Source organism: Brachyhypopomus gauderio, chromosome 14 (assembly GCF_052324685.1).
Source record: "Brachyhypopomus gauderio isolate BG-103 chromosome 14, BGAUD_0.2, whole genome shotgun sequence".
Classification (NCBI taxonomy): Eukaryota; Metazoa; Chordata; class Actinopteri; order Gymnotiformes; family Hypopomidae; genus Brachyhypopomus; species Brachyhypopomus gauderio.
In genome coordinates, this window is record NC_135224.1 from 2,979,511 (window position 1) to 2,995,332 (window position 15,822).

At 49.0% G+C, this 15,822-nt stretch overlaps 1 protein-coding gene across 3 annotated transcripts in view; it reads left to right on the plus strand.

Annotated features, from left to right (window-relative positions):
- The first annotated feature begins 347 nt into the window (after positions 1 to 347).
- The window catches only part of dis3l2 (DIS3 like 3'-5' exoribonuclease 2), a 19,769-nt gene continuing 4,294 nt past the window's right edge, over positions 348 to 15,822 (plus strand). Inside the window, exons 1-19 of one of the 3 annotated variants that reach the window (XM_076972358.1) lie at positions 348 to 486; positions 2,684 to 3,344; positions 3,974 to 4,104; positions 4,507 to 4,560; positions 4,717 to 4,818; positions 6,112 to 6,271; positions 7,572 to 7,660; positions 8,088 to 8,317; positions 8,441 to 8,614; positions 8,701 to 8,780; positions 8,872 to 8,984; positions 10,011 to 10,118; positions 10,661 to 10,894; positions 12,743 to 12,822; positions 13,130 to 13,313; positions 13,443 to 13,529; positions 13,843 to 13,990; positions 14,140 to 14,270; positions 15,795 to 15,822. The exon at positions 15,795 to 15,822 is cut by the window's right edge and continues 77 nt beyond it. In XM_076972358.1, the coding sequence (XP_076828473.1) occupies positions 2,729 to 3,344; positions 3,974 to 4,104; positions 4,507 to 4,560; positions 4,717 to 4,818; positions 6,112 to 6,271; positions 7,572 to 7,660; positions 8,088 to 8,317; positions 8,441 to 8,614; positions 8,701 to 8,780; positions 8,872 to 8,984; positions 10,011 to 10,118; positions 10,661 to 10,894; positions 12,743 to 12,822; positions 13,130 to 13,313; positions 13,443 to 13,529; positions 13,843 to 13,990; positions 14,140 to 14,270; positions 15,795 to 15,822 (2,749 nt within the window). In that variant the 5' untranslated portion in view covers positions 348 to 486; positions 2,684 to 2,728. Of the gene's footprint in view, positions 487 to 1,747; positions 1,825 to 2,683; positions 3,345 to 3,973; positions 4,105 to 4,506; positions 4,561 to 4,716; positions 4,819 to 6,111; positions 6,272 to 7,571; positions 7,661 to 8,087; positions 8,318 to 8,440; positions 8,615 to 8,700; positions 8,781 to 8,871; positions 8,985 to 10,010; positions 10,119 to 10,660; positions 10,895 to 12,742; positions 12,823 to 13,129; positions 13,314 to 13,442; positions 13,530 to 13,842; positions 13,991 to 14,139; positions 14,271 to 15,794 lie in introns of those variants that run through there. The other 2 variants (XM_076972357.1, XM_076972359.1) reach the window with 2 other exon arrangements.

Sequence of the window (15,822 nt, forward strand, 5' to 3'; positions counted from 1 at the left end):
GATGCCATAACTGCGATATTTAACAGTGTTACCGCATTCGCCACGTTGACCATTGAACTCTTTCGTTCAGGATAAACTCCAGGCTGGTTTCCACCGTCAGCTCTTTCTTGTGGACTACACCGTGGTGTGACCCTCCGCGGGGGTGCAGCGCGAGCCTCCTGCACCCACATCCCTGGGTGGCGCGTGAAGCTCGAGACTCAGCTTCTGCACGAGCGCCAGAGGGCACTTCAGTCGCTCTTACACCCCATGCCACTCAAATCGCTGATTCTGTCCATTTTAAAACCGAAGCAGATCTTGCGCCGCTCGCTCCTGTTTGACGGATGCTTCTTCCGGGGCGACTTCGTGTTTTTCACACGAGTGTCCAGATGTGGCTCGTGCGCCGCGCGCGACCTGTTGCTTCGAGTTCGGACGTGTGTTTGGTTCAACACCAGTATCACTGAGCGACCGGCTGCTGGCGTGGTCTTCATCACCTGGAAAACACACCAGGTAAACACAGTACAACACTATTTCGTGCATTTATTTAGCAACGTGCAAGAATAGCATCTAGTCAGAGGAGTTAAATGATTGCTGAATATTTTAACACGATCATTGTCTTGATATTGACTGTGATTGAGTAAGGGCTAAACCCCAGATCATAACCAAGCGCACGAACTCAATCTGGACTACGCCAAAGTTCTCCTGAAGAGATTCTGGAGGTTAAGGTGCACTGACCTGGTCCTGTGCTGCTGTGAGCGGGTTGGCACTAGGTCTGAGACACAGAGTAATCATCATTGCACATATCAGACAGTAGGAGATGTCCATGGCTCCAGACACGCCTGCCGATAATAACCTGCTGTGACATTGTCTCACAGGCAGCGCTTGGTTTTTATAATCCAGCCGTGATGTCATGAACATTTAAATGAAAGCGCCCTCACCCTCCGGTACCTTGATGCCAGTTTCCCTTGTCTGTGTCTCCTGATCAGCATGCCAGTCATAGTTTAACCCGAATAAAATAACGTGTACGGCCAGGGCCCTTTGTAAAACTGACGCACCTATATCACAGAGCTTTCGATCAAAACGCCCTTGATATGACCCAGTGGTTGTTTTCTCATGTTTTCAGTATGGTCAAACCACGAAGGTTACTCTTTTGGGTGACAAATTAAATGGTTTAGGAGGAAATAAAGAGAAAGATCAATCTGAATCGATATTATATGATTATATTAGGCTAGAGTAGCTCTGCCGTTCTACTGTAGCTGTCTACAGTTTCATTATGTCTTATTTCTCCACTCTGACATCATACACGCAGCTGTAGTTCTGAACTTCACATTTTACTACAACATATCCCACAATGCATCTTTCCAGGTGACGTAATGTTGTATTCCTTAAAGGAACAACGTATTCATCGTTACACCAATACATCATTTACCCATAAAATTATTATCGTATGTTAAAATAATCATACAAGCAAAAAGCTTAAAAGTGAAATTGCATTCATAGTTATGAATAATACCTAATATAATTAAATACATATATAATTACATACCTAAGAAATTTAATAATTGTAATTGTTCGTTTCAATTGATACATTTAAGTATTTAAATTCATTTCTTTTGCTAAATGAACTCTTCAATGAACGCTTTGAGATTTACAGTTTACAATCATTATTTATAACATTAATTATATTGAAAGTCGCGGGGCAAGTGGGTGACTATGACAACCATGAGCTCGTGTTATAACTCCAATTCCCACAATGCAATTGTGAGACTCCAATATAAACCCGGAAGTAAACCGTTGTTCACGCAGATATCTTGTTTGAAACGCTTCAGATTTGAGACGACAGAACAGGTACGCGAGAAAAGAGAGAAAGAAAGCGCCTCTTACATCCGTGTTTTCAGGGAATGGTTTGTGTATTGGTCATTAATTCTGCTAACTACGTATACTACGTGTGTTGAAACAGCGTGACTAACAGCATCTCGCTAGCTAGCTAAATAATCTGGGTTAATCCCTGTGTTTACTAACCCCCAGTGTTTACTAACCCCCAGTGTTTACTAACCCCAGTGTTTACTAACCCCTGTGTTTACTAACCCCTGTGTTTACTAACCCCTGTGTTTACTAACCCCAGTGTTTACTAATCCCGGTGCCGTGGACGAACTATTATAACACACATTTTCCTCTCTGTAGTCTATTACACCTGCTTCAAGCCGACAGACGATGTTCAGAACCGAGCCGCCCTAGATTAACAGGATTATTGTGCCAGGCCATCGCTGGTTTAAGGAGCTCGGTCCTGATCTAGAGAACTGGTCTCGTTATCATGTCAGACTATTTAAATATGTTATGCAAAATACAAATTTTAGCGTAATGTGAAAAACCCCAACACATGCTGGTCATGTGTCCCAGACACATCCGAAAGTGGGCTTTTTTGTTTGTCGGAAGACAGGAGTGTTCCCAGAGCTTTCCGGATGGGTTTGGGTGTAGTGGACCATCTAGTGCGCTGGTACGCGTAGAAAACTGCAGCCTGACTAAAGAGGGTCGATAAACTCGGGAAAGAGTTGAAGGAAGAATACATGCGTGAAATATTGGGCTAGGTACCGATGTTAGAGGGAGCTCGGAGGGCTGGTGAGGGTTGTTCTGAAAGAAATTGGAATGAGCAGCTGCTCCCTTAATTGAAAGACATAAGAGTTAAAAAATTTTCACTCCTTTTCAGACAAACCAAAAGAAAAAAGAAATAAAATAAAGCCTGAAAAGTATTATGGAGCCTACATGTAAAGCAAAAGGAGGCAGTAAACCTCGTGAGGGAAAGCGTGGACAAAATCACCCCAGAACCCCAAAAGACCCCAACACCAGCGCTACGATCCACCAGCAGAACGGGCCACTCCGGTCCAAACAGTCCAGCTCGGCGGAGGAGAGCGTGGATGCCCCTGCCGGCCGACCCATGACCCAGCAGAGAGGGTCGGGTCAGGGTGCGGAGGCATCGTGCGTGAGTGATGGCTGCTCCTGCGGTCCGACTGCAGAGACGGGAGACGGCCCTGAACCGCCTGGACGCCCGGAGGGCCGTCGGGGCCGCAGGGGGGGGCAGCGGAAGCCGGGGGCGCCGGCCCAGAGCAGCTGCTCCTCCAAGACTCCAGAGGGCGGCGCAGGGGGGCCCTCCAGGCAGCAACGGCGAGCGAGACAACGGAGAGAGCAGGCCAGCCAATCGCAAGGCACGCAGGACAGCCCGCGTGGCGGAGAGGAGCAGGGCAAGAAGAAGAGGAAGAAGAGGAGGAAGCCCAAAGCAGATGGAGAAGAGACGGTGGAGGGATGTGACCACGCTGGTGGTCAGGAGCCACAGGGCTCACGGCAGAAGGCCAAAGCTCAGCAGCCTCGAGGTAAAGTGGCTTTATAGTCCGATCTCTGAGCCGCCTCAGGGGCAGGACGGTCTGGGTTCTGAGCCGCCTCAGGGGCAGGACGGTCTGGGTTCTGAGCCGCCTCAGGGGCAGGACGGTCTGGGTTCTGAGCCGCCTCAGGGGCAGGACGGTCTGGGTTCTGAGCCGCCTCAGGGGCAGGACGGTCTGGGTTCTGAGCCGCCTCAGGGGCAGGACGGTCTGCTCTGTTAGCCTACATGTGAACAGGCCAGTCTAAGGGTTCATGGGCGTCTGGTTTACCATGAGCAGCGCTGTGTTGTAAACGCTTCTTACATGGAGAGTGAGGCTACGATGAGCTAATGCTGTGCTTCTGCTTGTTTAGAACGTGTGTGTGTGTGTGTGTGTGTGTGTGTGTGTGTGTGTTTTGAGAGGGAGAGCGAGCAGATTTGTGTTTAGACGATGTAATAAATGTATTGAAATTGACTACTGAAACTCGAATGTGGTTTAGATCTACAACACTGATCCTGTTGGACCTTTCGTTTGATGATGTGATGTTTCTTTCTGCTTGGAGTCCGATGTGAGGACATGTTTGGTCCAGCTGGGGTAGGGACAGGCCGTCTCACACAGTCCCAGTTTTGTCTCCGCTTCTACAGCTGTGAACATGAGTTCTCCAGGCGGTGGCCGGTGTGGTCGTGGGTCCAGGGGGGGACGGAGGCGCTTGTTTGAGGACTACATGTCCTTTCGGGAGGTGTCGGCGGGTCTGAAGAGAGGAGAACTCCTTCAGGTGATGAATCACCTTCCTTTACTCTCACCTTCTCCACACTCGGCCCCTGAAGAATCGGCGAGTCACCCGTGCACCTGTACGCTGGCAACAGAGCAGCCGTAGTCTAGAACACGCGTCCACCAGGTGAGATTGTGGCAGTTCAGACTAACGGTAACAGAACCACCCGGATCACACTGGCAGAGACGCCGCCATGGAGTCTGGGTAATATTCGGCCCCTGGCTAATTCACACAGGTTTTATATGCAAATCTGAGCCTGTTAACTCTAAAGAATGTTAACTCTCTCCTTCTCTCCAGTGTGGGGAACTATGGTGTGTAAAGTAGTTTGAGTATTTTGCATCCTCTCGAGTGATTTTGTTCCATCATTGTTACTGTTTCATAACCCTGGACCATGTGGTTTATCAGGGCCCACTGAGGATCAACCCTAAGAAGTATCACGAGGCTTTTATTCCATCTCCGGTAAGTATTCATCCTTCGTCCATGAGTTCAAACACATTGTGTTAAAAGGCGTTCTTGTGAGCGGGTCCAGAGGTGAAGTGAGACACAGACGTCCTGTCTTCAGTCTGACTGAGTGCTCACGTCACCAAGTGTGTCTTTACTTGTGTGTCTCCGCAGGACGGCTCGGCGGACGTCTTCCTGGACGGCCTGGCAGCGCGTAACCGAGCTCTGAACGGAGACGTGGTGGTGGTGAAGCTGCTTCCTCCTGAGCAGTGGAAGGTATTGCTTGTGTTTTCGGCTGTGGCGTGTGGCGACCCGCGTGTGGCGACCCACGTGTGGGACGGGTCGGCCAGCCCAGACTGGTCACTCACGCTCCCCCAGACGCTCCGATTTAGAGGCTGATTCCCAACGGGTGTTTTCTTCCTCCACCCTTAATTCTCACTTCGCTACACACCAGGCCCCCGGTCAAAAGTTGGGAGAGCTTAGGCCGCTCAGGTTTCTGGGAAGAGAGATGAATGTTGTCCTTTATATAATCCTATCATTGAATCACCCATGGCTAAACGTAGCGCGGGAGTGTTATATCCAGAAAGGTGGTGTTCTCTTGTCTCAGCATGTGAGTTTGTCAGTGTTTCTGGGTGAAGAGTGCATAGAGAACCCTGCTACACCCCCGCCGCCCCGCCCGCCTCCTCCACCCGTCACCCCCGCCCGCCGTGGCCCTGCTTGGCTGTGCAGGCCTCGGGTACGAGCGGGAGACGAGCCAGACACCGTAGGGTTCAGGCTGCTACAGGTGAGATGTGATCAGTAGAGCCTCAAGATGACTGTTTACTCCACGTGTGGGATATACAGGCGTTGTCATCGCTGCAGCTCACGCTGCTAACAGCCTGGTGCCGTTTCTGCACCACGTCTCTGGTTTACCCGTTTAAATGACGCTCTGTGGTTTTCCACCGTCATGAGTAACAACCTGCACATGATTTGCATGTAACCTGTTTAATTTAGCATGTTTAATTTAGCACGTACGTGTGTGCGCGGGGGCGTGCGTGTGTTTGAAACGGGCCGCCAGGCACGTTGTGTCAAGACATTTTAGTAAACATAGAGCAAGTCGGAAGGCAATTAAGAGGCTCTGTTCTATCCCAAAGGCCTGAACAGTCATTTAAGATCAACTTACTGTTGTATGGGAGCTTGGGGGGTTTCTGACTTTGTTATAATGGTTTAAGTATTGAATATGTCCTTAATAAATGTATTATTATTACTTCAGTTGGACTGTTGGACAGTGATATGATGGTAAAATAAGAAATTTATTCTAGACAATGTCCAGACAGCTGTGCTGTTTATGGTATGCTGCATATGGTTATGGGATGATGATGGTGATGATGGTGATTGGTTGGTTCAGGGGTGGAAGTCAATAACAGCCAAACTGTTTGGTGACTGGGCTCATTAGATCCGTTTGAAACACCTGACCTGCTTCACGGTGCTAAACGCTGTAGTCGTGTGACTCGTGTGCCTCATGCTCTGTGGAGTTTGCTGCTGTGATCCAGTCCACCCAGACTGGGCTGATCTCTGGTTACGGTGCAGGTGGAGGTCGGGGGGGAGAGCGAGGTGACTCCTCCAGGAGGCGGCTCTCCTGGCCATGTGAAGACCTCCTCCAGTCCTGACGTCATCGTGGAGGCGCAGTACAGCGATGGGGACGAAGAGGCGCTCGCAAAAATGGAGACCCTGAGTCTGCAGGACAAAGGTACCAGTATGGTGTCTTCTCAAACACTAACGCGCCGTGAGGTGCGTTAGTCCTTCTGGACTGAAGATGAGAAGATATGCTCTCTTCTGAAAAGATTAATATCCTCATTTCCCTTAGCCACGTCCTTCCCAGTGTAGACCCATCCCATTGTTGAATGATGGTGACGTTACATGTGTCCTTTGATGTTTTAGAAGTTTAACGTGGGATCTCACAGTGATCGGAGTGCATTAGATCTGTCTGAGTTCACTACCTCACCGAGTGACCTGCTTAAAGATTCCAGAAATCTTCAGGGTGTCAAAGTTCATAAGCGTAACCGCGGTGACTCACTCTGTGACCTCTGGCCGGGCGTGGTTGTCTGGGCTGGCGTGACGGACACTTCTGTGGTCCGTGTTGTCTCCCGACACGTGACCTGAATGTAAATAAAACTGATGTCACTCATTGATTACTGAGCAGCTGAAGGTCGAGGGAGCCATTTTCTTTCCTTTCATGAAGCCCAGATGTATTTGTTCATACCTGCCTCCCACAAATATGTAACATGAAATCATCCCCGTAATGCACAACACTGAAGGAGATTCCAGATGGCTTGTCCTGATTGGGGGGCATGTGAGAACTGAAGTTAGCAGGTGCTGAAAGACGTGATTGTGTTGACAGAATGAATGAGCTGCTGTTTCCCTCTAACGGGGCTTCTTAATGAATCATTGTTACGGCCCCAAATGGCCCAATTCTTCTGGCCCAGTCCAGAGTTTGTTTATTATTCACATTGAAGGTTGTACACAACGTCTCGTTTCTTTGCGTGTGATTTTCACCACACTTCAGATGATTCTGAGTATTTCTGATATTGATCAGTTGTTTGAATTATCTGGTATCCACATTTAACGGAAACGCTTATTTCAATTAATCCAGTCTGATTTTTCACATGTTGAAATTTTTGTGTTAACAGTATTTACAGGAATAGTTTGTCACGTAGTCTTAAGCATTGTGTAACGCTTTCTGACATGAGACAACACTAAAGATGTTGTCCTAAAACGAACACGGAGGAGAGCGTGTTTTAGAGGTTTATCATTCTTACGTTGGCGAACCGGCTGCTCTGAGAACAGTGTGGTCATGCCTGTTACTGTAGGCTCTGGGGTAAAGGTTGAATCTACGTGCAGATGTGTGACCCTCCGATTTCATCCTCGTTATTCACGGTGTGACCCGCCTGTGGGGCAGTGCCTGACCCGCCTGTGGGGCTCACATTGAGCTGGGTTTATTCCTCCACCCTTCTCATTAGCACCACCCACCACTCCACCTTTTGTTTTAGTTGCTGCCACGCCAGAAGACGCGACAGGCCGATCTAAACGCAGCACCTCTGCGTCAGCCTCCGAGAAGTTTGTTCAAAGGACCGGGAAGGTGAGTCTTCTCTTTGAGGAGCTCTGCTCTGTTCTGGTCCATATTTAGAGAATCCCGATCCGTAAGGCGACAAGTGACGCACGCTAAAGGAATCAAACGGTTAAAATCCAACAACGTTTGATTTTTACCTCCTATGAAAGGCGTTTGGCCATGTTTAGGCTTCTCTGTTCACGGCAGGTCCAGTATGTCTCACAATGACTGATAAAAAAAAAGGTTTGAATTAATTAGGCATGATTCAGAAGGGATTGTGTAACAGAAGTGTTTAAAAGGGCTGTTTGATAGCAGTTCAAGAACAGTGTCTCTCTGACGGTAATTTATGTACTGGCTAGGTGGTTTTTGCAGTATGTAACAAAAAAAAAAAAATTCCATGTCTTGTGCTTCCATCCCTGTGTGTGTGTGTGTGTGTGTGTGTGTGTGTGTGTTTCAGGTGGTGTATATTACTGAGGAGAAGCACTCCAGGGCAGCCTCGGGCTTCATCAAGTTCCTCCCAGACAAGAGCTTCGCCATGTTCTCTCCTGTGGACCACCGGGTGCCGAGGGTGAACGTGCCACTCACCGACTGCCCTGCGGACTTTGCCACCAGGCCGGGCGACCACGCCAACACCCTCTTCATCTGCCGCATAACCCACTGGCCAGCCGACAGCAGCTTTGCAGAAGGGTATGAACACCCCCCCTCCCCCCCCCACCTGAGTGAGGGTCCTACACGCTGTGTTGGTGGTGCTTGTGTCTGGTGTTCATAATGAACTGTGGCTGTTCTGGGTTCCTCTGCCCCTGAACGCAGGCGACTGGCTAAATCATTAGGCCAAGCAGGCGAGATCGAGCCCGAGACCGAGGGGATCCTGGCCGAGTACGATATCGACTGCTCAGAGTTCTCCTCTGAAGCCCTGGCCTGTCTCCCCCAAAACCTGCCATGGACCATCCCAGCCGAGGAGCTGACCAAGAGGAGAGACCTGCGGTAGGTCTGCTGTCTCCACGCATGAGACCACCTACACCGGCTCTACCTTAGTCACAACTCAACATCCAGCTGTCCTGATGTTGCAGGCGGGAGTGTATCTTCACGATCGACCCAGCTACAGCCAGAGATCTGGACGACGCACTGTCCTGCAAGCAGCTCCCAGACGGTAAACGTCCCCCCGAGACTTTTCTTTGTTCTGTAAGAGTTTAAAAATGCGTTTCCTGCCACACGTTTGACCTCCTGCATCTGTATTTTAGGGAATTTCGAAGTGGGCGTTCACATCGCTGATGTGGGCTTCTTCGTGGAGGAGGGTAGTGCTCTGGACGTGGTGGCCAGCAGACGGGCCACCAGCGTCTACCTGGTCCAGAAGGTACGTGGAGCGCAGGTGGAGTCTGAGCCCGTGTCTGCTACTGTCTCCGTACTGAGGATGATGATGATGGGGTCACTGTGAGGGGAGCATCCTGGAGGAACTCTAACACGTCTGATTTCCACTGAAGTGCCGTTGGGTTGGTGTGACCCCCCCCCCCCCCGTCATGGTGTTTCTCTCCCCCCTTTTCATGCGGTGCCAGTCTCTGCCTGCTGGCACCACAGTCGTCCCTCCGACGGGAGTGGGGCACGTCCCAACATCACACCCGCTGTTTTGCAACCTCACTCTGTGGTTACTGTCTCACCCCTGCACCCTCGTAAATCTCACCTCTCTCTGATGATGATGATGATGATGATGATGAAGACGATGGCTTCCTCACAACCTCCCAGCTGTCCCAGCTACACTTTCAATGCAAAAACAAGCGTCTCATCGCTGATTTTAGTCGTAGTTTGGTCTGAATATGATCCAAAGTCAACATGTGTGTCTAATAACAATTCCAAAAAACACACAACAAAGGCTTCAGATTTACGCACTCATTTATTTATTCAGAGTAACACTAGAACTAATCTAGTGCATTATTTATAATTTACCTGCATTTCATTTTGTATGTCGAATCTGAAATCACTTCGTTTATATGCAGTACTGTCCCCTGTACTTTGTACATTTGAGAATCAAATGAGTTCAAAACAGCAGTTTGTGTCTGTCATGACCTTTTGACATGTGCAGTTGGTGTGTGTCTAGTGTATCTGGAAGGGCTTGAATTCATTTAGGAACATTAAAAAGTGAAATTCTCAGAGGTTCAGTTAAGTTCAGTTTGGAGAACACAATGATCTTCTTTGTTGAATTTGCCCTGAAAGCTGTAATGATGATACTTTTGAGCGGCTGAGAGATGTGTTTACTCATTTACAAGTTTTTGGAGTGTTTTCATTTTTTTTCTTTTTTAATATTACATCTCAGACGTCCTTATGAAAGTGTGTGTGTGTGTGTGTGTGTGTGTGTGTGTGTGTGTGTGTGTGTGTGTGTGTGTAGGTGGTTCCTATGCTGCCCCGTCTCTTGTGTGAGGAGTTGTGCAGTCTAAACCCTCAGACCGATCGTCTGACCTTCTCCGTCATCTGGACACTGTCGCCTGAGGGAAAGGTCCTGATCTCACACACACACACACACACTCAGCATTACACACACACCCACACACACCCACACACACTCGGCATTACACACCCTCACACACTTGGCATTACACACACTCACTCACACTCTCTCTCTCTCTCTCTCTCTCTCTCTCTCTCTCTCTCACGTACACACCCTTGTGCACACACACACACACACACACACACACACACACACACACACACACACTCAGTCTTATCTCTATTCCACCCCCCCATCAGCATTACTGACTCTAACGTACACCCCTTCATCTGTATTATCTGTTCAGACACGCCTGTACACACACACACACACACACACACACACACACACACACACACACCACACACACACACACACAAGTGTCATGACCCTTTTAAATGTGTTTATATTAGTTTGTTTTATTATTCCCTCTGTCAGCGTTAGCTGGAATGGGACTGTCAAATATGGTCTAATAATGAAATATCAAATAATTGTGTGTGTGTGTGTGTGTGTGTGTGTGTGTGTGTGTGTGTGTTTCTGCCCCTGCTCAGATCCTGAGTGAGTGGTTCGGCCGCTCTGTGATCTGCTCCTGTGCAAAGCTCAGTTATGACCACGCTCAGAGCATGATCGACGCCCCAGAGAAGCGGTTCAGCCCGGACGAGCTCCCGCCCTGTGCCCCCGACCACCCCGTCCAGCACATCCACCAGGCCGTCCTCCACCTGCACGCCATCGCCAAACATCTGCGCGCCCAGCGCTTCGAGGGTGGAGCCCTCCGCCTGGACCAGGTAGCCCCAGTCTGGCCTGCTCGCCCATCAGAATTTGTCCCGGTCCTGCCCGTCCTTCCTGTCCCGGTCCGGCTCGTCCTGCTGCCGCTTCTCTGACCCACTCTGCTCCCAGCAGGTCATGAGCAGAGGCCTAACGAGTTAAAAGACGGATGTGTACTGCCCCGAGAAGGTCTGTCCTGGGGGACAGATGTTCAGGGAGACCGTCTGACTGGGGCGGCCGGTGCTCTGGGTCAGTCACTCCAGCCCAGGGAATTAGAGCTACTGTTTAAGATGCACAGCTGTCAACCACAATGCTGAGCAAAACCGAACCGTTCTGCTGGGTAGACCGTCCCTGTGTGTGTGTTAGGGCTGCCACAAACAATCATTTTTATAGTTGACTAATCACAGATTAATTTTTATGATTAGTCGACTAATCGGATCATTAATTGAACATAAAACATACAGTTAATTGCACTAGAATGCAGCTGCTATTATATAACCATCATTAGATTTCAGCTATATGCTAACTAAAAATAAAAACAATTTATATCGTAGTTCATTAAACCTTTAATGAAATATGCAGCCTGTTGCAACAAACAGTTATTAAAATAAGGATAAGGCACTGGCTTAAACAACACAAAAATAAATACATTAATAAAGAAATTATTTTTTTTTGGATTTTCTTTCTTTCATTTGTCTCTGGCATCAGACTTGGCTACATTTAAATCAAATGAGGTACCTGAAACTAATGAATTATTCACAAAAATAAAGTTTTGGTCTCACTGACGTTACAGAAAACACATGAATGCGTGCTAAGGCTAATGAAACAAACAGCTACCACGATAAGTAAGTACTAAGTTAACGCTCTGTTTACGCTAACTTTAGTAGCTAACTAGCAGTTTAGATGACAGAGATGACGCTCCCTCTTCATCATTGTCACAATAAGCCACAACATGCTTCAGGTGCTCGTACATCGTGGTTGTGCTGCCGTGGAAGGAAAGTTAAGTTCTGCCTTGCAGATATTGCACGCGTTTCTCTTTAATTTTCTTAAAGTGATGCCACACTTGAGTTCCGTAGCCGGGTAGCCATGATGCCAGAGCCTGTCTGTATAACGTCCTGGGACGTCGTTTACACTACTGCGTATGTGCGTCCGTGGAAACTGACAGCAGTTTGGAGAGAAAAAAGTAAAGAAAAAAAACACGACGCATCGACTATTAAATTAGTCGTTGACTATTTTAATAGTCGACATAATCGTGACTAGTCGACTAATCATGGCAGCCCAAGTGTGTGGCCTTCACATCGATGTAGGACTGCAGGCAGCTGAGCAGTGACTGTGTGAACGTGGTCTGGTCCTCTTCACCGCGTGTGTACCGAGGTGCAGCCTCAGTGTCCTGGTAGCTAAACGCTTCATATCGTTACAAACATCCATCACCACCTGCAAATAGCATCCACACTGAAACATGAAACATGCCCGTCTCAGCGTGTGTGCCTGCTGTGATTACTGAGATGAATCTATTTCTGGGCACCGTCTCTGCTTGGAGGGCTAAAAAAAGATCAGTAATGAGCCCATTAGAAGTGTGTGTGTGTGTGTGTGTGATGAAGCCCTGCGTTGTGATGAATGGTTCTCCTGCCTCTCCGGCAACGGCCGTGATCTGCTGCGTCATGTTTCTGCTGTTTGATCTGCGTGATCTTCAGCAGGGCCGTGACTCGACACGCTCGGCTGCTTCCGTGAATCTGCGCTCGGCTGCTTACAAAAGCTGTCAGGACCTCCATGAGTGATGGATGTGCCGGGCGCTCGTGCCCCTGGCCCTGTACGGCTCCTACACAAGCGCCGGGAGTTTTAATGAAGCATTTTTGTTCCTCTTGCAGATGAAGCTGGCGTTCTGCCTGGGCTCAGACTCTGGGCTGCCTCAGGGCTGCTACGTCTACCAGTACAAAGACAGCAACAAGTGCGTGACCACCTGTGGTCCAGTCTCACTACACCGCACACGCGTTCACTACACACTGGCCACTAGGGTTTAAGCTCAGGGAGGCGTGGTCTGGGGGAGGCGTGGTCCAGGTTGATGAAAGTGTTGTAGGTGTAGTGGGTGGTGTTCTTTGGCTGTACGTTATGTGTAGATATGTGTCCTGCTTGCTTCCACCATATTTGAGTAAAAATTGCTTTTGGGGAGTTTTGAGAAGCCGAGCCATTTTGTGTGTGTGTGTGTGTGTGTGTGTGTGTGTGTGTGTGTGTGTGTGTGTGCGTGTGTGGCCCAGGCTGGTGGAGGAGTTCATGTTGCTGGCCAACATGGCGGTGGCCCACCGTATCTACAAGGCGAGGCCCAGACTGGCTCTTCTCCGTCGTCACCCACCCCCACAGAGCCGCATGATCGACGTGCTGCAGGAACTGTGTGAACAGTTGGGCCTCCATATAGACCTGTCGTCCTCTGGAGCGCTGCACGTACGGAGAACACACACACACACACACACACACACACACACACACACACACACACACACACACACGCGTCTAGGCTGCAGCTCTGGTGTGGTGTAGCTGGTCTCTAAATGGTCTTTCCTGGTGACACAGAGGAGTCTGAATGAGACGGTGGGGGAGGACCAGTTCTCCACTGCGAGGAAGGAGGTGCTCACACACCTGTGTTCCAGACCCATGCAGGTACACGCCTCCACCCACACCTCCACCCAAACCTCCACCCACACCTACTGTTCATGTGAGGGAGGGGCAGGAATAATGGTGTGTGTGTGTGTGTGTGTGTGTGTGTGTGTGTGTGTGTGTGTGTGTGTGTGGGGCGGGGTGTGTGGTGTGTGTGTGTGTGTGTGGGGCGGGGTGTGTGGTGTGTGTGTGTGTGGTGTGTGTGTGTGTGGTGTGTGTGTGTGGTGTGTGTGTGTGGTGTGGGTGTGTGGTGTGTGTGTGTGTGTGTGCGTGCGCGTGTGTGTGTGTGTGTGTATATATGTGTGTGTGTGTGTAGATGGCAGTGTATTTTTGTGCAGGGATACTGCAGGATGAGAAGTTATTCCGTCACTACGCGTTGAACGTGCCACTCTACACACACTTTACATCTCCCATCCGTCGCTATGCCGACCTCATCGTACACCGTCTGCTGGCCTCCTCTCTCAGTGAGTCTCACACACACACACACACACACACACACACAGTTATTTACTTCTTAAATTTCATGCTGTTGAGCATTCTCTTCTTCTGCTCTGTAATGGTTTTGTGTGTGTGTGTGTGTGTGTGTGTGTGTGTGTGTGTGTGTGTGTAACAGAGTGTGGGCCCCGTCTGTGTCTCAGCGATGAAGACGTGCAGAAACAGGCATCCCACTGCAACGATAAGAAGACAGCGTCCAAGAGGGTGCAGGAGCTGAGCGCCGAGCTCTTCTTCAGCGTCTTCGTCAGGGTAAACGACCCCCCTGTACCCTGTATTTAGTCAGGGTAAACGACCCCCCTGTACCCTGTATTTAGTCAGGGTAAACGACCCCCCTGTACCCTGTATTTAGTCAGGGTAAACGACCCCCCTGTACCCTGTATTTAGTCAGGGTAAACATTTACAGCATTTAACAGACGCTCTTATCCAGAGCGAATTACAAAGTGCTTTGCATCTGATCACAGAATTCATCCTAGGTAATAGTACAGATAGGCCAGAATTCAAGACACCATTGAGTCAGACTACTACTAAACTACAGGAGCCAATATCATTACCTAGTGTTTTGCAAGTTAGACGTTTGCCAAGAAGCACAAATGACCATAGACAGACATACAATTTAAAGAACAGCAGCAAGTGGTATCAGCTGAGTTAGTGCTCTGGTAAGAACTCAACAAACAGGTGAGTCTTCAGTCTACACTTGAAGATAGCAATAGACTCTGCAGTCCGAGCAGCTAATGGAAGATCGTTCCACCATCTTGGAGCCAGGACGGAGAATAGTCTGGAGCTTTGTCTTCCATGAGACTTTAAACATGGAGTTTCAAGTCAAGCCAAGCTTGAGGTTCTTGGTGCTCGCTGTACGGAACGGCTTTTGACCATGGACATCATGTAGGGAGGGGCCAGTCCATTTTTGGCTTTGTAAGCAAGCATCAAGGTTTTATATCTGGTGCGTGCCGCTACTGGAAGCCAGTGAAGAGAGCATAGTAGAGGAGTCACATGTGAGAACTTGAGTAGATTGAAGACCAGTCGTGCTGCAGCATTCTGAATTAGTTGTAGAGGTCTGATGACCCGTAGAGGAAGACCTGCAAGTAGAGAATTGCAGTAGTGCAGCTTAGAGATTACTAGAGACTGCACAAGCACTTGAGTAGCTTCCTGTGAAAGGAAGGGTCGTATTCTCTGTATGTTGCAGAGGAGAAATCTGCAGGATCTGGTCAGCTTTGAAACGTGTTGAGAAGGACAACTCGTTGTCCAACGTCACACCCAGGCTTCGTGCAGTTTCTGATGGTGTTAACAAGGTGTTCTCAAAGGAAACTGTGAGTTCGTTGTGTGGGTTTGGGGTTCCTGGAATGTACAGAAGCTCAGTTTTGCTAGGGTTGAGCTTCAAGTGGTGAGCAGTCATCCATGAAGCAATATCTGCCAAGCATGCCGAGATACGCCTAGAAACTGGGTGTCAGAATGAGGGAAGGAAAGAATTAGCTGGGTGTCATTAGCATAGCAATGATGAGAGAAACCATGAGACGAAAATAATGTCACCAAGGGAATGAGTATATAAAGAGAAGAGGGCCTAGGACTGAGCCTTGGGGGACTCCAGTGGAAAGTTTACATGGAAGACCCCCTGTATTTAGTCGACGACTAAATTTTAACTTTAAAATTGAAACTTACCCCCTGTGCCCTGTATTTAGTAAGGGTAAACAACCCCCCCTGTGCCTTGTATTTAGTCATTTTAAACGACCCCCCTGTATTGTGTGTGTGTGTGCGCGTGTGTGCGTGCGCGTGTAGGAGTGTGGCCCTCTGGACTCAGACGCCA